Genomic DNA, 23,026 nt, shown 5'->3' on the forward strand with positions numbered 1-23,026 from the left:
CTTTACTCTTGTTTGATATTTATAATATGTTGCTTGCAACTCCCATAGTATCTGTTGGAAAAAATAGGCATGAGATTTCATAAGTAACTGTCTAATAATCTCCAGAGAAAAGTCACAACTGCATGTAACCAGTGCTCAGAATCACAGTTTGGACCCAGGCAGCACATGTGAAGTCACTTAGGCCAAGCTCCCATTTTCTAGACGAGGGAATTGAGGCATTGACAGCTCAAGGGACTTGCTCAGGTCAACCAGGCTGGAGCTGGAATTCCAGTCTCCTGACTCTCAGTTCAGAAAGTCTTTAGAGATCTATATACATTATTAAACTTTTTTGTGTGTGTGTGAGGAAGATCAGCCTTAAGCCAACGTCCATGCCAATCCGCCTCTTTTTGCTGAGGAAGACAGGCCCTGGGCCAACATCTGTACCCATCTTCCTCCACTTTATATGGGACGCTGCCACAGCATGGCCTGACAAGCGGTGCCTCGGTGCGCGCCCGGGATCTGAACCCTGGGCAGCCAGCAGCGGAGCACATGCACCCAATCGCTAAGCCACAGGGCTGGCCCCAACGTTATTAAACTTTTTACAAACAGACATAAATTGAGTCTTCAGAATTGAACTTAAAATTTATTTATTGTATTTCTCACTGCACAAGAACTTGATATTCGTCTCGACATTTGGGAAGATCCTAGCAAGTGTGCACACTTGAGGCACTTCCCTTGGCCCACTTCACAAATTATTGAGGGAAAACTACAACTATGAGGGAGACTAAGTTTATCTCCAGAATCTCCATCTTTGTTCTCCATCCCCTCTCATTCCTTTGGTATTCCTCTCAGTGTTTCCGGTATCTTAAGATGTGTATCCCAAACTGTTCATGGGCCCTTGGCCTTACATGCTTACAGTTTAGGACAACTCTTCATGTCTAGACCTTTTCCTATCTCATTTTTTCCTCTGTCTATATAAACTTACCTATACAGTGTATACTATCCTCTTAGTTCCTCCTCTCAGGTAGGATGTTAGCAAAGCTCATGTGCTAATCAATACAAATGTTTTCCGGTTTTTGCCTATCAGGAGATGTCAAGTTCTCACTAGTTCAGTCACTCTCTTGGATTAAAACAATATTTCTAGAAACCCCTGTCAAAATGCAATCAATGTTAGCTGGGAGGCAAAATCCACGAAGGCAGTAGTATGTGAAGGCAGTACCCCCTGCTGGAATTAAATTCTAAGCCTGCCCCTCTCCAAATTGTAAGCATTTTCCTTTATATCACGCCTCTTGCAGTAGAAATGTAATAGCATCCAGTGCTTAATATCAAGTGTAGCTAATGTATACTGAGGCTGCAGATGCCTCTGGATACCTTTTTTCCCATCTGGAACACATAGGTCAGTGACTATGTAACTGTAAGATTAAATAAAAGACAGATTATGAAGATATCTTCTTTTTTCTTGACTCAAATTACATTTATCAACTTTGGAGTTAGTTGTGGAAATAAGAATAGCTAGTCAGAAATGGCATTCAATTGAAAAAGCATAAAATATGTTTACTTGAATTCACTGATTCAAATATTTTGGACACACACTTTTAGGTAAATGGTTATTTTATAGGCTGACCTTTCTGTATGCTGCTAATAAGACTAGCTTCTCTATGATCCAATGCTTTTTCTCCTACCTTCCTCTCATATTAGATAGATCCATCAGGATAGGATAAGTTTTGCTGTGGTAACAAACAACCCCCAAATCACAGAAGCATAAAATGACAAAGTTTCTTTCTCTGAACTCAGAGACCGAGGTAGACAGAGCAGCCTCCTGCTTTAAGCATTAACAGCTATAGTGGCATAGGGAAAGTCAGAGTAGAAAATTATGCCTTGGTGTTTTTGTTTTTTTGATGAGGAATATTGGCCCTAAGCTAACATCTGTGCCCATCTTCCTCTATTTTATATGTGGGACGCCTGCCACAGCATGGCTTGATAAGGGCTTGATAAGCAGTGTGTAGGTCTGCCCCCCGGGATCTGAACCTGTGAACCCTGGGCTGCCAAAGTGGAGCCCACCAACTTAACCACTATGCCACTGGGCTGTTCTCTGCGTTGGCTTTTTAAGCTTATACTTTCATATCCCTGGCCAAAGCAAGTTGCGTGGAGACATCCAACTTCAAGGGAGCAGAGACGTGCAATCCTACACAGGAGGAGACTGGAAATAGTTGAGAGTGCTAATAATACCATACCAGATAACCTGTAATTCCCTGAACATACCACTTAACTTTACTCTTTTTTGTTCTTGAAAGAATGCCCTTGTCCACTTTATACATCTAGATTTCTACCTGGCAGCTGTCACCTCCTTTCTAGAATATTCCATCTTTCTGATAGAATTCATTTCTATGTCATCTTCATCCACTGAATATACATATATATGTAATGTTTATAGCATCCAGAATATTGTATTTTAATTGAGTTTATGTATCTGTGTGTAATCGACCTCCTCAAACCAAAAGATTATGTCTTATTCATCTGTGTAATCTGAGCTCCCACCAAAATGAGATTGTACCTGCTTGCCCATCTCACTTGGCTGTTATAAGGGTAACAGTTGTTATGGGGGTAAAGGGGTTGTTATATAAGAAATTGGAGAGGACCATGAAGATGTAAGATGGGGACCTTGAAGGGTCAGTGGAATTTTGATGAGTAGAGAAAGGGACTTAGGACATACAAAGTGATAAGAATCATGTAAGCAAAGAGTCCAAGGAGGAAAGTTGGTTAGGTGAAGGAAAATTGACCATTTGGGCAAGAATGAAGGACAGCAAGTAAAAGTTCAAAAACTAACCAATCCAGAATACTGTATTTTAATTAGGAGTTTATGTACAGACATGTATGGAAGTCTAGTTTAGAAGAAGGGCAAAGCTGGTTGTCTTAATATGGGTCAATATTTTTTGTTGGGAGAGAAGGGAAGCAAATCTAGAGCTAAAGAAGTGATTCAGGGTCCAAACTTAAGGTTGGGGCAGGCTTCTTAATGCTTACTGAACCTCCACTACTACTCTTTTATTTTAAATCATGCAAGGCTATCACATATGGCCCCCAAACAATTAGAGAAGTCATATAATATGTATAGGTTAAAATATAGATATATAATTTAGTAAGGTTAAAAAAATGAGAAAGAAAGAGGATGTAATAAATTGTACTCAGCGCAAAGAGAAAGAAAGACACAGAGAAAGTGTGATTAAGAATCAGTCAGGGCATCTTAATGGAAACCCAGATTCAAAATGATTTAAATAATAACGAAATGTACCACGTGTAACAAAGGAGGGCAGGCAACAGAGTTGGTTGAGTCAGTAGCTCATGAATGTCATGGAGATTGCAGATTCTTTTTATCTCTCCATTCTATTGGCCTTGGTGTGTTGTGTTTGCCTTAAGGCTGGTTCCTTTCCTGGTAGCAAGATAGCTGCAGCAGTTTTAAGGGGAATGAGATTTCCTTGGCTGGCTAGGACTAATTGATCTGGAGTGGAATCTGCACCTGGGAATAAACCTCAAAGAACGTTACATTGCTATCATCATCTGATTGTTCAGGCAGAGTTGGAAACATGGCGGCCCATGGGCCAAATTATTCTTGCAGATGTTTTGTTTGACTGGTATAGTGTTAAAAAAAATTGAATCAGTCACTTACATTTAAAAGTTAGAGGATTTTATTTATTTTTAAAAATCATATTTCTGCATTATCTTCAAGAATCCAAAGGTCTAGCTACCTCTGCCTGCATTCCACTTAGCTAAAATTGGCTGGAGTGGATTAGCTACTGCCCCTTTAAACAGAGCATTCCAATTCCAATTTACTGGAGCCTCCTCTTTCCCTAACAGATTATAACCTGGTCTGCTTTACTCAAGTTACCTACTGAGCCTCTCATTGAGGAAATTACTCTCAAAGATTTTTAAGAGGCTTGTGGTGTTTTTGCACCCATAAACATGTCTCTTGTAGGCATTTGTCCAATGGTTCAAAAGAAATGAGGGTAAGGGCCACATCTAGCTGGAAGGTCTGTCTTTGTCAACTCTATTATTAATTAGCTATGTGACCTTATTAACTTATAATTTCTATAGCCATAAAATCTAGCAATTGACATCTGTCCCCATTAGGAATGTCACAAAGATAAATAGCTTCTTTAACTTCAAAGGAAGGAAGGATATATTTTTTATTTATATTTTATTGATGAAAGAATTGCTTTCATATTTATGTTTGAGATAGCCAAGAACCAAATAATTTTTTCTACCAGTTTTTCAGTTAAATATTAGTTATTTTTACCTTTTTTAAAGCCTTTAGTTCAAAGATACTGTCTGTTGGTTGCAGTCTTGAAATATATTTACAGGGATGCTCTATCACTTAATAGTTATATCACTTAGCATTGGTTAGGCAAAATTAAAGTTCAAAAGGAACCAATAAAAATTGAATATTGGACTTGTAATATTTTCTACACGTGTTAGAGAAAAGTAATGGCTTTCAACATTATAATAAAGCTTCTTTAATTATAAAATATTTCAAACAGAAAAAAAGAGAGAACATAACAAACACCTGTGTATCAACTACTCAGATGCCATATTTGCTTCAGATTTTAAAAATTACTTTTTTAAAAAAATCAATCTTTACGGACACAGTTGAAGCTCTCTGTGTACATCTCTTCAATCTCATTCTTCATTATACATACCCAGAGAAATAACCACTACACTGAATTTGATGTTTATCATTCCTATGCACATTGAAACTTTTAAACCACATATGTATAACTCTATAAATAATGTTTTGTATGTTTTACAATTTTGTAATCATGGTATCATAATATACATATTCCATCTGTAACTTTTTTTCCTCAATATTGTTTTTGAGACTTATCCACTTTAATACATGATACTAAGGATCATTAATTTAAAATAATGTTTGCTACCCCATTATATGGAAATATCACATTATTTTAATCCATTCTCCTACTGATAAACATTTAGGCTGTTTCAACAGAGATTTTTTATATATCATACAGTTTGTTATACTATCTGGGGTGCATATGAATAAAGCTCTGCCTCAGAACACATCACATGGTGTTGTCACTATGAGAAGCAGCTCAACCACAAATCAACCTTTCTTTGGTAGAGTTGCTTCTTGTGACTTTTAATTGGACAGAGGGAATCACACGCCAACTGTAAATGTCAGATTCTTGAAAAGTAAAGATATAGCTGAAGGAATCCGCACTATAGAGAGGATGAATACTGATTCCTCTTTACCCTGAAACATCAAAATACATTACTGTGAACTCTGATGCTCTTTTTTCAAATGTCTAAATTTTGGATCTAGCTGCGTGGTTTCAGTGGAGCTCAGTAATTGGTTTCTGAATTGGTAACATGATATTACCATTGGATGAGCATAAACAGACAAAAGTCCAGGCTCATTTTTCTTCTTCAGGGCTTAGGAAACGTGACAAATTTCAGATATTGAACCAACAATAGATTTCATAGCATAAAACCAACATAGCATAATTGAAGTGGAGCTCATCCTTCAAACCACTGCTAATTTTCCCCAAAGTGTCCAAATACCTATGACATATTGAAATATCAATCAAACATCTCCTACCTAAACTTTGGTTTTAATCGTCCCTGAAAGAGAATGCCTATTCTGAATATGCCCATTCTGACTATCCTCTCAGTGGTACTCAGTTTCAACTGCTCTGGAAGTTGACTGCCTATCTTTTAGAGTTCTCAAATACTCTTTGTAATCTGTATTAGTCTCATGGCTGCCAAGTCTTCTTCATTCAAGTTGGACGATATATCGGTCAACCTAAGCAAAGCCATTCTATGGTAATAACACCTAAATTGAAATTACTTACAGTAAGGTTTATTTCTCTTCATGTTATCTGTCATTCACAGTCATCTTCAGCTTTGTTCCATCATTCTGGAACCCAGGTGAAGGAGTATCCCTCTTTGGGACATGCCGTTCTTGTTGCAAAAAGAAAAGAGAGATGACAAAACCAAGTGACAACTCTTAAAGTTTCTGCTCAGCGGTGGCATACATCACTTCCTTTCGCATTTCATTGAACAAATCAAGGCATAAGGCCAAACTTGCCATTCAACAAGGTGGGGTGGAGGTAAAGTCCCATTGGGAGGGACAAAAAATATTTGGGAACAGTAATACTATCTACCACAGAGGTTGCTTTCATTCTCAAGCAGGTATCCTTTTGACTGGCTTTTAGACTATTTATAAAATCAGAATATTTTTAGGTTTTGCTAATATACAAGTAAGACTATCTTATCTCTGGGATGGGGTTTAGTCCAACTTAATATTTTCTATGAATCTTCAGAAACATAAGAATTAAAATCACTTTGAAAAATCAATAAATATCTGGAGGCCCCATGCATGTAATTGGGACCCAAGTATACACAATATTAACTTATAAACTTAAGCAGTTGAAATCTTTACCATATCACTCTGAATGAAGGAAAATAACTGATTACCACTCCACTCCCATTCTAGCTATCAGAGGACCCTCAAAAAGAATTTCATATAGTTAGTATTTTAAAGTAGACAATTCTAGTCTCTTCAAATCTCACAAAAATCTCTCTTGCCATTTTTGTGTGATGTTGCAAGGAACAGAGGTTTAATTTAATTTATATAGGTGGCAAATGACAGATTTTTAGATTTAGTTATGTATGACACGTACATTCAGGTCAGTTTTTTTTTTTTTTGTCTAGCAGTTCTTTCTTTTGTACTTTTTAAAAGTTATTTGTAAATAGCTAGTATTTTGGTTACTGAGCCCAGCTTTGCTTAATCTGACTGTCTTTGCAGCAGTCTCTTTCTATTTTAAGATACTTTGGAAATTATTGGTTTGTTTTCTAAAAATGAAGTAAGCAAATGATCTCATTTTGGGGAACTATCTTCTTCTTAAATGATATTTATGATTAAATGGTTTAAAACAATTCCCAGTTTTGTTTTTCAATAATAGAAGTGACAACTAATCACATGGCACAACAAAATGTAGTCACTCCTGGAATAATAATAATAATTATAGCTAACAATTATAGAGTGCTACTGGCATTGTTTTAAGTACTTTACATGTATTGATTCATTTAATCCCCATAACAATCCTATGAGATAAGATACCAGTATTATCCCCATTTTATAGATGGGGGATTTATAATACTTACTTTAATACAGATCTAAATTCAGCTTTGGCAAATAAGTCACGTTTGGTAGGAGTTGTCAACGAGGCTAGGAAGTTGGCCAGTTAAAGCAGGAAACCAACAGAAGAAAGGGAAGTGGTAGCAGAACCTTGTTTAGAAGTTTCCTGAACCTTATCTATTCTCTAAGTAGAAAAATTTCAAACAAAAAAAGCTTAGGCATTTCTTTTAAGCTGTTAGTCAAAGGAGAATTATTTTCTATTTAGCTCTAGGTCAATAAATAATAACCTTTTAGTTTTTGTCAAGAGCAAGATCAGGAACTTATACAGAGGTTGCCTTATGATCTGGAAACATTAGCCTTTTCTAGTCTTCAAAAGAACACAAAAGCTCAGGAATTGTTCTAGTTAGAATAGACACAAAGTGCATAAATTCCAGTTTTCCCTTTCCATGGTTGATCACCTTCTCAATGGCTACGGGAACACAACCCATTGCAGGACAGCTGCACGTACCTGGGAGCAAACAGGAAGTCTAAGAGGAGCTCTGACAACCCAGCCACACGTTCATCTGGAGAGAAATTTTCTGTTTTTAGAGGTTTTGGTGGACTATTGTATGTGCATAAAATGTTTTTATAGAGACAGATTTTGTTTTATATGATGATATGATTTAATAGATAAATAATTAACCTAAGGGAAATAGTAATTAACTCCAATTCATGGTTCTAAAGTTGTATTTGATTTAAAAACATCACTCAAGACTTGAAAAATTATATAAGATGAAGAATCAAATGACAGTATTAATGAGTCACATTTTTATTGTATTTATGGTAGTTTCAATTTGCTGTCTATAACATGTTCACTGGTCTTCTCAAAGAAGGGGTTAAATTTCAGTGGACTCTTTCTTCTAAATATTAGGAGTAACATCTGTCCATTCTTACCAGCTCATCCCTGAAAATAGAAACTCTAGAAAATAATCCATTACTAAGTTTGCTTTCCATATTTGATTTAATCCTTTAAACATTGGAAAGAATTTTCATAGGAAAATTAGAGAAACTAAGAGAAAAACCAGGAGGAAAATAATAACTGGATTTGTCAATAGCTTGGATGTGGTTGAGGGAAAGGAGGCAGGCAGTCAAAATTGCTAACTAGTTATATCTCCAGATAGTTATATCTATATAAGAGATTGGACAATACTCAGGTTTATGTCATTGATAAGTCAGACTGGATGGGTTAGGAAGATGTAGTATGTTACCTTTCCTCCAAAACTTGATGTTCCTCTTGTGAATATATTATGACTTTGACTCTTATCAAATTTTAGTGAAAGGTAACATCAAGTAGTAATAAAAGCCCTCTAAATAATTTGCAATTGTGTTAACTTTTTTTTTAAAGAGGTTAAGTGCTTTACACATGATAGCTTTTTCCATGTTCTTCCAGTTAAGGAGCAGATAGAAAAAACTTAAACACGGCAAGACTGTTACATGCCAAAGATCACATAACCTGTAGGTACAGCCTATCATTAATCTAGTGCAATATTTTAAAATTCACTAGATTACTAAATCTAGTGATCAGTCAACGATGCACCTGACATACACCCTTCCTGTTTCATAAAAATCATCCTGTTAAGCTTTGTGGATTTATGCGTTTAAACATAACTGTTTCAAGAAATCGTCTAAAAACATTTTTGGTGTGGAGTGGAGTGGATACGCAGGCTCGGAGAAAAACTCAGAGTTTTCAGATCCTTGGCTCTTTTTCTACCGGTCCAAAAGGATAAATGGATACACTAGGCTGAAACGATTCAGAGAACCAGTATTAGGATGCTTCTATTTTAAAATGGTGAAGCAGCTTTTAAAAGAGAAAAGTATGTACAATTTTGCTCTCAGGCAAACTAGGGTTAAGGGAATCATTGCTGTTCAAAAAATGTTCTTGAGACATTGGTGTAAATTTTAAAAAATAATTTTTAAAAAGGAAAGCAATCGTATTCTGGAATTCCCCCCCCCCCCGCCCGCCCTCTCCTAGAACTCCAACCCTCCAAATGGCTAAGTCGCATAGCTGAAAGGATTTTGCTCATTTTTTCCAAAACACTTCACATCTGGGTAGTCGCCAACCATGGAAAGTTTCAAGTAAATGTAACCTTTGGGAGAGGGCCGAGGCTCGTCTGGGGCAGCCTTCTCGGGACCGCGGCCCTCAGACGCGTCGCCACACGCCCTTACCCGATACCCCAGGGCCAGCTGCAAGCTTGGACCAGCCAAGCTCCGACGGCCCGGCCGGACGCCAGCTCCGGCCAACCCCAGTGACCGCCGCCCCCTCGGCTGTAGGGGCTCTTGCTCATCAGTCTCCCCAACAGTTCTAGGCCCCAGAGTCCCAGAGTCCATCTGCTTCATAAATGACGAGACTCCGAGACCCCAGCCCCAACTAGGGCAGCTTGGAGCCGGCTAAGCGAGAGGGAAAGGGCTACTCAGGAGCCGGGCCTGCCTCCCCTGCCTCACACGTCAGTTTGATTCCTCTCCCCGCCCCCCGCCGGTGCCCCGCCCAACTCTTCGCGCACCCCGCGCCGAGAGAAAGTTGACTGCTGCAGTCACCAATCAGAAGAGGGGTCGAAGAGCTGAGCCAATCGGAGCAGGTGAAGGGGGCAGGCCGCCGGCCTCCTCCCGCCTCCGGGAGGGTGAGCGGGGAATGTCTCCGGCCCTCCCCTGCGCTTCAGCCTCAGTGCGGAGCCCTCAGCGGTGAGGGGAGGAGCGGCCGCGGACAGCTCCGGAGCAGCGGCGGCGGCTGCGGCTGCGGCTGCGGGAGCGGAACCACACCCACGTCGCTGCCCCTGTTCTCTTTTTGCCCTCTCGTCGTCCTGCGGGAGACCGCGTTCCCGGAGGAGAGCGGCCGCCCACGCCCCGAGCATCCTCCCCTGTGCAGCGGGCGCTGACAGACCCGGCGGCATGATGCGGCTGCGAGGCTCCGCGATGCTGCGGGACCTGCTCCTGCGGTCGCCTGCCGCCGCCTGCGCCGCTCTGCGGCGGGCGCAGCCCCTGGCCACCTTGAGCCGGCGCCCCCGGGGCGGGGGACGCGCGGCCGCGGGCCCGGCGGCCGCCGCGCGGCTCTACCCGTGGTGGGGCGGGGGTGGCCGGCCAGCGGGGCCCCTCGCGCGGGGCCTGTCCAGCTCCCCCTCGGAGATCCTGCAGGAGCTGGGCAAGGGGGGCACGCCGCCGCCGCAGCAGCAGCAGCAGCAGCCGGGGGCGTCCCCGCCCGCGGCCCCGCCGGCGCCTGGCCCCAAGGACGGCCCCGGGGAGACGGACGCGCTCGGCAACAGCGAGGGCAAGGAACTGGTGGCCTCGGGCGAAAAGTGAGTGTCTCCGCGAGACGGAGGAGGCCTCGTCCCGCGTGGGGCCCGGGCTCGGGAGGGGCCTGCGGGGGGGCGGGATGGGAGCGGAGGTTCGAGAAAGAGAAAGAGATGCCGGGCGGCCTGCGCCGTCTGCGCCATGTGATTAGGCCCGGCCCCGCCCGCGCCTTCCCCGCCCGCGCCCCTCGGCTCGGCCCACACTTCCCTTCGCCGCTCCGGCGCGGGCCGCCCGAGGGGGGCCGCCGAGGGGCCGGAGGGGCCAGTCTGGTCCCCCGCCCCCCGCCCTGGAGCTGCGGCTGCCGGGCCCGCGCCGCCTGCTGCGCGCCCGGCTCTTGGCTGCAGCGCTTGGCGCCCGCCCAGCCCTTGGTGGCTGATGCCACACGAACGTCGCCGCCGAGTGACATTTAGGAGTCGGGCGTTGAGCAAAGCTTCTGCCTCCCTGACTGGTCGCTTTTCCAGGCCCGAGTGCCCTCTCTGCCTGCCCTCCTTCCATCTCTCCCACCATCTCTTTTGAAGCCTAACGTTGCCCAGTATTCTTAATATTTCTCGAGTGGCTTCTTCTGGCGTGTGGAGAGCCATCTGGGGCACCGGAAATACTCTTTCCGAAACGAGATGAGGAAAAGGGTCATGTGGCCGAGAAGATGGGGCACGCGGTACAGACCACCTGTTTGCGCTGGGGACCAGCTTTGGCCTGTCTGATGTCTTCCGTGAAATGGGCGCATTTTTGAAAATAAAAGTCAAAATAGCCAAGATGAAATGTGACGGGTAAAACTAACTCAGTGAAAAATCCGTGTAAAGTAGCTTTTGTAACTTAAGTTTTGGTAGGATGTTAGTTCGTCTATACCGTACAGTAGTTTAATCCTAAAATTGGTTTTTCTTACATAGTATGTGAAGCAGTTTCCTGGGTATTTTGTGTAATATAAATGGACACAAACTTTGTTTTCCCAATGTGGGTAACAATTTACCTGTCTGCTCTCTTTATACCCTACTATTTTTCTGGCTTTGTGCTGACATTATGTGACCTGTTTTGCCTCTCTTTTACTTATGTTACTATTTCCAGCTTCAAAGTACCTTAAGTCAGACTGGACGTGTGATTCCTAAACTTTCAATTTCGGGCCTGCTTAACATTTCCTGTAATTGAAGTTGGCACTTTCTTAAAACATTCCAAGCTAAAATTGTTTTCCCAGACTGAAAAATGTTATTAAAAAAAACATCACTTGGTGATGGGCAGAATTTGTGGTATTCTGTGATAATGGTTTTGTGCTTCAAAGTAGCCTTATGACCATGGGCAGGTCATTTAACATCTTTGGTTAGATGACTCAAATCCTTTCAAATTCTAAAAAGCTGAACCTTTGTTAAATTTCTGCCTCTCTAATGTTTTTAGGGACTGGAATGTGTATGCTTAATCTTATTTGATACTCAGTTTTACCTAATATCCGGTTTACCAGACATGTAACTACTTTAAATACATGTGCCCAGAGTTACAGAATTGCAAAATGCAATTATTAGCATTTAAAAGTCCTTAAAGGTTATAGGATGGGAACTGCTTTTTTTCTAGTGAAAATATATCTTCCAGTCTCTCTTGTGCCCCTCTTTTTCTCCCCTTTGTCAGATAGGAAATTGAGCTCCTTTTGTGATTTACATGTTTCCCAGAAGCTTCTAGCTTCATTGCCTTCTAAATAAGAAATCATCTCTAAGCAATAACTTTGATTTATTTATTTTTTTGTGAGGAAGATCAGCCCTGAGCTAACATCCATGCTAATCCTCCTCTTTTTGCTGAGGAAGACCGGCTCTAAGCTAACGTCTATTCTCAGCAATAACTTTGAAACACTCTTTTGGCTAATACTTATTGACAACCCTCTGTAAAAAAGGTCCTGTCCTGTCCCCGCTAGTCCCCAAAGAAAACCAGTCTAAGGAGGGAATCCTTCAAGAATATTTGCTCAGGGCCGGCCCCGTGGCTTAGCGGTTAAGTGCGCGTGCTCCGCTACTGGTGGCCCGGGTTCGGACCCCGGGCGCGCACCGACGCACTGCTTCCCCGGCCATGCTGAGGCCACGTCCCACATACAGCAACTAGAAGGATGTGCAACTATGACACAACTATCTACTGGGGCTTTGGGGGGGGGGGGAAGGAGGAGGATTGGCAATAGATGTTAGCGCAGAGCTGGTCTTCCTCAGCAAAAAAGAGGAGGATTAGGGTGGATGTTAGCTCAGGGCTGATCTTCCTCACAAAAAAAAAAAAGAATATTTGCTTAGATGCCGTGGGCGTTTGAATTGCCAATAAGATAACCTTGTTAACTTTACTTCAAAGGAGTTTATTTTTTTGCCCCCAAAATTTGAAGTAATAACTAGATTGGTTCAGGAGCAATCCAAGTACATGATAATCCTGAGAGCTTTCAGTCAAGGTTATCAGGAGTGAACCCCAGCTATCTCCAATTTACATATAAAGTGAAGAGCACTGGCCTGAAGATTGAAAAAAAATTTTAATCTGGTTAAAGATTCCATTTCCTGAATGATTTGGTTTCCAAATGTAGCTTTCCTCCTTTGACTCTTTCCGTTTTGCCTTTATGTGATAAACATTTCTCTTATTCTAGGAGGTAAGCTTCCCATTGATCCTGTTATCCTTTCTAATGCTCAGCTTCCAAAGCATAGGTCATCCCTCAGTCAGCAAGCCACCTGGAATGCCAGCACTCAGGACCCTGCCTGGTTTTATAGAGGATAATTAAATGAAATGGCCACATGAAAATTCAGTGAGCTAACATTTTGTAAAAGGCTTAGGAAAATATTTGGCATATGTTAAATACTACATAACTGTTTATACAATAAGAATAAAATTGCTTCATTTATTGTCAACCTGACAAGGACATTGGCCTTTGAATTTTAGGCTCGCACATGAGAAATTTGGTTTTGTTTTTTTGTTTCCAGAAAAAATTTCTCTTGAGAAATTGTTGTACTTCTTATATGAAACTACAATCATGTGCTGCATAATGATGTTTCCGTCAATGATGGACCGCATATATGACAGTGGTCCCATAAAATTAGTACCATATAACCTAGGTGTGTAGTAGGCTATACCATCTAGGTTTGTGTAGGTACATTCTATGATGTTCGCACAACGACGAAATTGACTGACATTGAATTTCTCAGAATGTATCCCCATCTTTAAGAGATGCATGACTGTATGTGGTTTGCACTGTTTACCTTTTCATCCTGCTTACCAGTAAGCTCAGAGTGAATTTCATACTTAACTATAGCAGTTTTATTAGTTCACATGGCTGGGATATTTGCTTTTCCTCCTTTCCTTTGTCTGACTTTATGTTTTATTAACCCTACCATATTATGTTCTGGAAGGAAGTGGGATATAAACAAGTTATCTACTTACCTTTGTTCCATAGCCAAATTCTTTGAACTGGTGTCATCATAGGCTATGCCATCTCCTTCAGCCAACTTGAATTCTGGTTTAGGTTCCTGGTTTAGGTTAAGATTTTACTACTGTCTTAAATATCTTGTGGAAAAATGTAATGGTCTTTGCTCAGTTTTCCCTGCATTGCACTTATTTAATTTTGTTACTGTCATTCCATTATTTTGAAAACCACTTTGCTTGGTTCCCTTCATTTTGCAAATTGTTTGCTCTGCTTTCCTGGCTGTTTTTGGTTTGTTCACTAGGTAAACCCTGGGGCTGAGGTCTTTGCTTCTTTCCCACTTGTTTGTCTTCTCGACAGCATATCCCTTCTCTCATCTTTGTGTAGGTAATACACATCTCTCATCCAAGTTGTGTTCTCACATTTGTCTCCACATATCTGATGGCTTAAATTTGAAATCTGTACCTTCATATCCATTCTTTTGTTTCATTTCAATCTATTTTGCATACTGTTTTGAGATTAATTATAGAATTTTAATTTCAAAGTATCACTCTTCTTCCAGAAAACCAATATGAACTGAAATGAGCGTTGTATCAAAGTCTCAAACCATGCTGTAGCGCTCAAGATTCTTGATTAACCTTTATGCCAAAGCTTGCCCAACATGGGCATTTTTATTACACTCTCTTCTCTCTCAAGCATACCATGCTTCATTTCTGTAAAGCCCAGAAATATATATCCTGTCTTAGTGAAGGGTCCCTGGGAAGGGTTGGCAGGTGGGGAAGAGAGGGCATTTTAAAGTTATTTTTTGTTTGGATCTTTTATTGTTTAATTAGAAAGGAAAAGAGATATAACAGAGAAGGACTAGGCTGGGAAAATATCAGCACGTGTATGCTCTTTAGAAAATAGGTAATTCATACAGGGTACAATATTGAAAGTATTCCCTTAACACAACAATGAGATCATTTTTACTCTATCAGATTGGCAGATGTTAGGTTAAATCAAGTGATGCAAAGGGTGTGGGAAATAGGCACTCTTACATTGCTAGCAGAAGTATAAATTAGTTCAGCTATTTTGGAGGGCATTTTGGTAGTATCTGTTAAAAACTGCATACTTATGATGCAGTAATTCTATGTTTGCTCATCTACACGAAGTCATGGTATTTTTAAAATATATTTTTAGTTAAATAAGCATAATTAAAAATATATTAAAATGAAAGTGCAAGCAAAAATGATTTCAGTTAGCTTCAGATAATATGCCTTTGTTTTGGTGGTTCATATTTGTTCTTAATAATTGGCAGGTGAGGGGCAAAGAAGCATTACATTGTATGCTGTGAGAACTGAATTTCAAAGTAAGATTAAATACATAGGCTTTTCAGCTAGGTCTATAAAAGACTAGTGATAATGAAGTTGAGACAGTATTTGGCAGATAAAGATAATGTATTTTGGACTTGAAAGACAGAACCTTACTGAAATAGGTGACAAATTCTATTATGATCCCTTAAATAATACATTTGCTTTTAATTTGTAAAAGTGAACAATTTTACAATTCACTTGAACTAAAATCAAGATTAAGAGTATATTTAATTTTTGGGGGGCTTCTCATTGAACCCTGCAGTCATTTTATTTGTGATTTCCTTGATATCAAAAATTTTGGGAGGCCAGCCAGGTGGCATAGCAGTCAAGTTTGTGCGCTCCGCTTCAGCAGCCCTGGGGTCATGGGTTCGGATCCTGGGCTCGGACCAATGCACCGCTTGTCAGGCCATGCTGTGGGGGCATCCCATGTAGAGTAGAGGAAGATGGGTGTGGATGTTAGCCCAGGGCCAATCTTCCTCAGCAAAAAGAGGAGTATTGGCAACGGATGTTAGCTGAGGGCTAATCGTCCTCACAAAAAAAAAAATTTTCTAGGAAACGGTTATCAGTGAGTTTTAGTTTTGTTTTAATGGGAAGTCATAACATACATCATAACATTTTTTGGCTGCCTGATGTTTACATTAAACTATGCTCATCTATTTAGCCATTGATACATCTGTACAAGATCTGTAATTAACACACTGCATGCTACTAATTAATATTTAAATGAAATTCGCTGAAAGAGCATGAATAAGATCCTGAAGTTTAGTCTCCTCGAGGTTTAGCTTCTTGTTTTTGGGCTTTACTGTTTTATGAAGAAGTTTGCCTACCTCAAAATCAACTAGCTCAGGAAATGACTACCAAATAGAATTCAGTCTTTTCTGTGAAGGGTATGTAGGGAAAAGTAATGGTCGGGGGGGGGGCACTGTTTTAGTCTAAAAAAGATAAATGTCACCTTGAAGAGAAATTTGTTGAAGATATTTGTGGGTTTCTTCGAGTTTTAAAACATTATTTGAAATCAGTAAAAAGCTGTTCTACTTCCTTCTTGTGATGCTGAGGTGAAGAAAAATTATGGCTGTAGAAACTGAAAGTCTAATTGTAGGATTTGCATTCTTTAAGGTGCTCAATCTTTAACTCCTATATAAACCAAGGAGTTGCCTGTCTGTGCCTTTTCACCTTTTAAGTTATTTGCTAGTAAGAGGACTGCGTAAAGCTGAGTGAACAGATAAATTTATAAAAATGGTTGCTAATTATTGATATCTCTAAGTGAGGTAAATAGCTTTCCAGTTACTATGATTTTGTTCTGGCACCTACTCAGATAATAAAATTGCTTTGGTTACGAAACACGGTGCATATGACTGATTACTGCACTTGGTGATTTTTCTGACCGGCTACAGTGTAGTAGAAGCAAAATGTTACTGTGTCTTGGCTTCCTTTGGGAAGTATTCTCTGGTTGGTATGTAACATTGCTTACTGATCTCTAAAGAAATGTTTATAGTGAAAGCACTAATTTTAAATCATAGAACTATTGATATTGCATAATGAACAAAAAGTTGATAGCTTTCAGGATTTAGAAATATATTTTTTTGCCTACTAATTTCTGGTACTGGCCTCTAAAGAATATTTTAAAATTGTCATTTGATGAGGATATTTTGAGTGACACGGGCACTTCCTTAGATTCTTGGTAGAAGTTATTAAAGAGTACAGACTTTCTGAAGAACAGTTTTGTTTTGTTTTTTTGTGAGGAAGACTAGCCCTGGGCCAACATGCGTGCCCATCCTCTTCTACTTTATATGGGACACCGCCACAGCATGGCTTAACAAGCAGAGCATCGGTGCGCGCCTGGGAGCGGAACCGGCGAACCCCGGGCCGCCGCAGTAGAGCGCGCACATAACCGCTTGCTCCACCTGGCCAGCCCCCTGAAGAACAGTTTTTAAACTGTATGAAGAACTTTAAATATATTCATACCTTTTTAGGAATCTAGGCTAACAAAATAAACTGAGGTGTAGAAAGATTTATTCACTAATATTTTTGGCACAGAATTATGCATATTAAAGAAAAGTGGGGAAAAACTTGTGTTCAGCGTTAGTGGAATGGTTAAGTAAATTATGGTATATCCATTTAAGAGTCTCTTATTCAGTCATTTTAAGATGTATACAGATACTTTTTAGGGATAGAAGAAAATATAATGTTAAGCCAAAAGTTAGGATGCAAAATTTTCTGTGTAATATGATCTCAAGTGATCTCAGGCTTTTAAAAAATGCTTAGAAAAAGTAATAGAAGGAAATAAGCTGAAATGATATTAGCAGTTGTCAGAATGGACATTGTTTTTCCTGCTTCTTTATAGTTGCTTTTAAGATTTCCCATTATGATTTCTATAATCAGGAACCACATCTGTTAAATTGTAAACTTGTAAATCTCTACTCCACTGTCCTAGTCTGCTATCCTAATACCCTATTTCTGGTACGTGTAACAGTAAGTATCATTACATTGAAAAAAGTTATGAAAAAAGATTATGAATGGACATGTACAGCTTCTGTTTATCAGCATTATCCGATTGTATTCACTATTATCCTCAAACACCAAACTTTTTTATTTCTATTCTTGGTGTAAGTCTCCTTAGAAAATATTACATATTTTTCTGCCATATTAAAACACTATAATGAATAGAGTTTAACATTTCTTGTTCAACTTATGTTTACTACAAAGGAACATTTCTATACCATGCTTAAAATACACTGATACTCTAAGGCGAGTGTTGGCAGACCTTTTGTCTGACGAGTCAAGTAGTACATATTTTTGGCTTCACAGGCTATCTGGTCTCTGGTAAACTCTTCAAATCAACTGTTGTAGCAAAGCAACCATAGACAATGCATAAATGAATAGACATGGCTGTCTTGCAGTAAAACTTTATTTACAAAAATAGATGTCCCCTGCTACAGTTTGATGTTAGTGGCCCCTGCACTAAACTATATTTAATTGTGTAAGGTGTTCTGTAAATAACGCTGATTGGTTCTGCTTTGAATAAGTTTGTTGGTGAGTTTTTGTATCTTTTATCAGTTGCTACATCTTGTTCCTGTCCTCCATGTTTCCACTTTAGCTATTTTCTCTCACTCTCACTTTCCTTACCCAATTTCCCTTAGCTTTAAAAAAAAACTGTGGTAAAATACACATACACAAAATTTACTATTTTAACCATTTTTAAGTGTACAGTTCGGTCGTGTAAAGTACTCTTACTTTTTTAAAGAACCCAGATAATTAAGCTTTATATGTAAAATGTGTGTACATAGGTCCTTTATGTATACAGAGGTCCTGAGTGAGTGAAGTTCATGGTCTTTATTATAGGAATTTAGGAAGACATCTATTTTAGCAACTCAAAAACTGAGAATTAGAGTTGGAAGTGACTTTAAAGGCATCCAATTCCACCTCATTTTAGATATTTTATAAACTGGCCACAGATATTAAATGACCTAACCAAGTTCATACATATTAGGGCTTATTTTGTTTTTTCATCTAACATTAGCAGATTAATAAAATACTTTATTGAATTGATTGCTTTTTTAGGTTTAGGATTGGAAGAGACCTTAAAAACCCATCTCCCCAGCTGATGTTTCTTTTTTCTCTTCTGTTATATTCCCTACAGGTTGTTATTCATCTCTGCTTGAATACTTCCTTAACAAGAGAGTCAGTCCTCTAGAAGGCAGCCCGTTCCATTTCCTGAGCTGTTTTGTTTTTTCTTATGTGTAGCTGAAGTTTGCCTTTGATTGACATCTACCTATATATATTTTAGTTATTTCAAAGAAGTCATCTCTAGTGTGGTAGATTGCAGTGATAGAATTCATATAATATCTATACTTTTACAACTAGAATAATTTATTAAGGATACTTGACTGACGGAGTACGTGTTGGGAGGACTAACAGACTTCCACGTTAGGAACTTGATCTGCCCAGATCCTCGTCTTCCCGTTGCAGACAGGCAGACGGCCCCCTTGGCTTAGACTTCTGAAGCTGTGCACGTGGACACATTGCCCTCAGCTGATATGCACAGCCTGGCTGCTTCCTCATGGAAAGCTGGCTTTTGTGCTTCTTGCTCTGGCTTGCTCTTGAATAAATTTCAGTACAGCCCAATCAAAACAGCAGCCCTAATTTAATATAATCTCATCTCGCTTTGTACAGGATGCCGTTTTAACCAGGCAGAACAACGATTTAGTCATCTAACATAAGTAATTCCCCTATTAGCATTTTGGCTAGAAAGTCTTCAATGTGTAAGGAGTCTCATCTTTGATTATTCTGAATGAACTCCAGGTATTCCTCCTAAAATGGAGTGCCAGCAACTGAGCACAGTTGGTATGGCATAGCAGGAAGAGTCTGGGACTAGGAATTAAGGACCGGCTTTCTAGGACTAATTCTAGTCCAACCACTCAAGCATTGTGTGACATTGGACATGTTGCTTGACTTTGAGACTCTGTCCTTATCTGTAAATTGGGGACAGTTTGCCCACTTTGCTTTAGGGAATGGGGTTCTAAGATAAAACAACAGAAAGTCCTTTTTTAACAGTAAATCCTTAAAAGACATAAGATTTTATTTTTAAATTCCACCAATAATTAGCGTTGGGGCAAAATGACTTGGAGGATAAGCAGATTTTATCTGTTTGTCCGACTTATAATGGTATGTGGTCAGCCACCGTCAATTCAACTTTCAACCTCACAGGTTTAATCTGCTCATTTGCTGGTGTTGATGGACACTTACTATCAGTCAGATCCCTCTGAATTCAAAATGATAAACTGATTTAAAAACAACTCCAGATATTTTTTTTCCTTTTCTCATTTTGCAGTTCTTATTAAAGAGTTGCTTTTCATTTTCATCCTTTCATTTGATAGTAGAGGTTTTTTCATTTACAAAATTTTGGACTGATGAAGGTGAGTTTGCAGTATTGCTCCTAATTACAAATTATAAATTTTCTTGATTTCTCCCACCCATCAAGGCAAAATTGAATGTTATTTTGTACTTCCTAATAGTTTTCTTACACTACTATCATAGTACTTGCCGCATTGCTGTAGTCTTGGCTCTCCTTCTAGATGGGAGCCTTACTTTATTCATCTTTATATCCCCATGCTTGGCACATAATAGGCTGTATAAGAAAAATAAAAAACTTAGTGATGCAGCCAGCGCATGCTAAAAGAGTATAGCAAATCTGGTTGGGGAAAACCCTTTGAAATGATGGGAATGATTATTGATCTCTTAAAGGTTTAGGAAGAGAAAGGTTATAGACAGAAGGCATATATAGGTAAAAAATAAAAGTGCGATAGCAGGACTTATTTACAGGTCAGTGAGTCTAGTCAATTACATTGGTGAATTATAAGTGATAAATTAGACATAGATTGTACAGAGCCAGATTATAGAGAACTGAATACCAGACTGAGGAGTTTTAATTGTCCTTTGGTATTGGGAAACTAGTTGATCAGTAAAATAAATAAAGAGAGTGCCTCTTTTCATGTTGCAGAGGTTGGCCCTGAATTTAAACTCTATATGTAAATTTTCGAGGATGGTCTCCTGATTTTATTGGTTGATTTATATAGATCTCTCTCAACTCTGAAAATTAGGTATTTTAACAGCTCATATGTAGAAACAGGCACCTTAATTCATATATTCTGTGCTCCGGCTGTTTGCTGTTCTTTGTAAACACCCAGTGAATGCTTACCTTCATGGCTTTGGTGGTTTTGTTTCCTTTGCTGGAAATTGCTTTCTGTTGCCGTGTTTCCAGCTCCTACCCATCTTTCAAATCCAGCTCAAGTTCCACCTCCTCTAGAAAAGCTTTACCCTGTTGGTCCGCAGTGAAGTAATTTTTCAGTGATTGGATCCCATAGTTCGTTTCTTGTAAGTCCTTGTTATGTACATCTTCTCTTTCCCTCTTAGACTGTAAGCAATGGCTAACATAATGCTGTACATATTTTAGATGCCAGTTAACTACGTGGGATTTTTCTTTTTCATTTTTTTAAAGAAAGCATTTTTATTTTTTAGGCAAGTATTTTATGAGGGTAAAGTAGGGGAAGGAATGGGTAAAAGAAGGAACAAAATAATGGTGAAAAGATCTTAAAGGCAGAAATTAGAAAGGAAATGAGGTAGAATAAAAGGAAAGGAATGAAAAGGTATGCAACAAGGATTTTTCTTTGAATTTGCTAATCTTCTATGTACGTCCTGTTTCAGTTGCTGAGTGTCATAACCATTTTATGTTTTTCCCTGGGGAATCTGGAGGGCTTATTTGAGTTTATCAATAATTGTTGATGTTACAATTTGAAAGCCTGCTATAATCTTATTTTTTTGTCATTAAGACTTAAATACTTCTCAAGGATTTCCTAGTTAATATTTAGTTACTGAAAACTATAGTTTTTTTAGCTTTTAAATTTTAATAGTAAAATAGATTATTGTGAAACATTGCCACAAAGCCATATTAAATGTGGGGAGAGAAAGGGGAGTAATATCAAGGAAGATCTCTGGAGTACTGACTGTTTCAGAGTTTGAGGAGAATCTTTGCCTTTGTACGTTCACCATACTGTTGAAGCAAACTCATTCTCAGCTCAGAGCCTGAGCTTTTAAATGCTGAGATAGGTAGTGCTTTCTTTTTATCAATTTTGACCGTTTATTTTGTGGGCATATTTTTTAGAGATGACTTAAATCTCTCTAGATAAAAATCAATCTCTTGTCCAAAAGCAAGTAAATATTTACCTTTTTGGCGTGCTGTGATAATAACATGGTTATTTTAATTTTTTTGCACTATGTACCATAAGCTAAAGAAGTGTCTATTTTATGTTATTTGCATAGCTTTTAGGCAAAGCAAATACCATTTACTGGTGTGATAAATAGATAGAAAGCTTATTCTGCAGTTTTTTAAAGTGATAAACTACCACTATCTGAAGTTTATTTGACAAATCATTTTCTGTAAATAATTGGTATGTTATTTTCCACTGATTTTTTGACAGCTGGCTCAATTTTTCTTTAAATATTAAGTCGTCATTGTTGTTGAACACTGTTCAATGGTTTTAGATCAGGGTAAGACTTAGAAAAATTGTACCTTATAAAAGTAATAACTAGCTAGTAAGTTTGAGAGCCAGTATACTATAGTGGTAAATAATTTGGACTATGGATCCAGAGAAACGGGTTCTAAATACATCTCTGCTGCTGTGCAGTCTTGGGACGTTTCTTAACCCTTTTGAGCCTCTGTTTCCTTATCTGTGAAATGGGGATAGGGTCGTTCATTTTTTTCAACAAATGATAAATTTATTGAGCTTCTACTCTGTACCAGGAACCATACTATATTTTGGATAATAATAGTACCTTCTGTCATAAGATCATTGGAGGGATTAAATTCGAATGCATGTAAAACACTTAGCAGAGTATTTAGAACATAAATGATGAATAAATTTTAGCTCTTATTATTAAAATATCCCAAATACATTTTTAAAAGTTCTGTAAGAGCCAAAATTGTTTCAGGGAATAATTATATCTCCAGGGTATGTCATTAAATTATGATAATCCTATGTGTTAGTTTTTTAAAAACACTGTCATGAAATTCATATATTTTAAGGTTGACTCTAAAAACTAAAAGTTGGTGAGGTGTAACAGCTTTGAGAACAAGTATAAATGATATTAATGCCAACATTAGTGTTTCTTTTAGGAGAAATTTTATATGTGCGTGTATAAATGTACATGCTGTGAACTCTATATTCTGTCTTTTAGGGTAGAAATATGTGGACCACTAGGGACGTAATTATATTAGGACATAATTACATACATGTGGTATTTTTTTTTAGACTTTTTTTTTTTTTTTGAGGAAGATTGGCCCTGAGCTAACATCTGTTGCCA

General features: G+C 39.0%; 1 protein-coding gene across 3 annotated transcripts in view; it reads left to right on the forward strand.

Annotated features, from left to right (window-relative positions):
* The first annotated feature begins 9,880 nt into the window (after positions 1 to 9,880).
* GLS (glutaminase) overlaps positions 9,881 to 23,026 on the forward strand; it is an 80,769-nt gene continuing 67,623 nt past the window's right edge. For 2 of the 3 annotated variants that reach the window (XM_058549448.1, XM_058549449.1), the window contains exon 1: positions 9,882 to 10,458. In XM_058549448.1, the coding sequence (XP_058405431.1) occupies positions 10,055 to 10,458 (404 nt within the window). In that variant the 5' untranslated portion in view covers positions 9,882 to 10,054. Of the gene's footprint in view, positions 10,459 to 23,026 lie in introns of all 3 variants that reach the window. The other variant, XM_058549447.1, reaches the window with a different exon arrangement.

The sequence above is a fragment of the Diceros bicornis genome, chromosome 10, assembly GCF_020826845.1.
Source record: "Diceros bicornis minor isolate mBicDic1 chromosome 10, mDicBic1.mat.cur, whole genome shotgun sequence".
Lineage (NCBI taxonomy): Eukaryota > Metazoa > Chordata > Mammalia > Perissodactyla > Rhinocerotidae > Diceros > Diceros bicornis.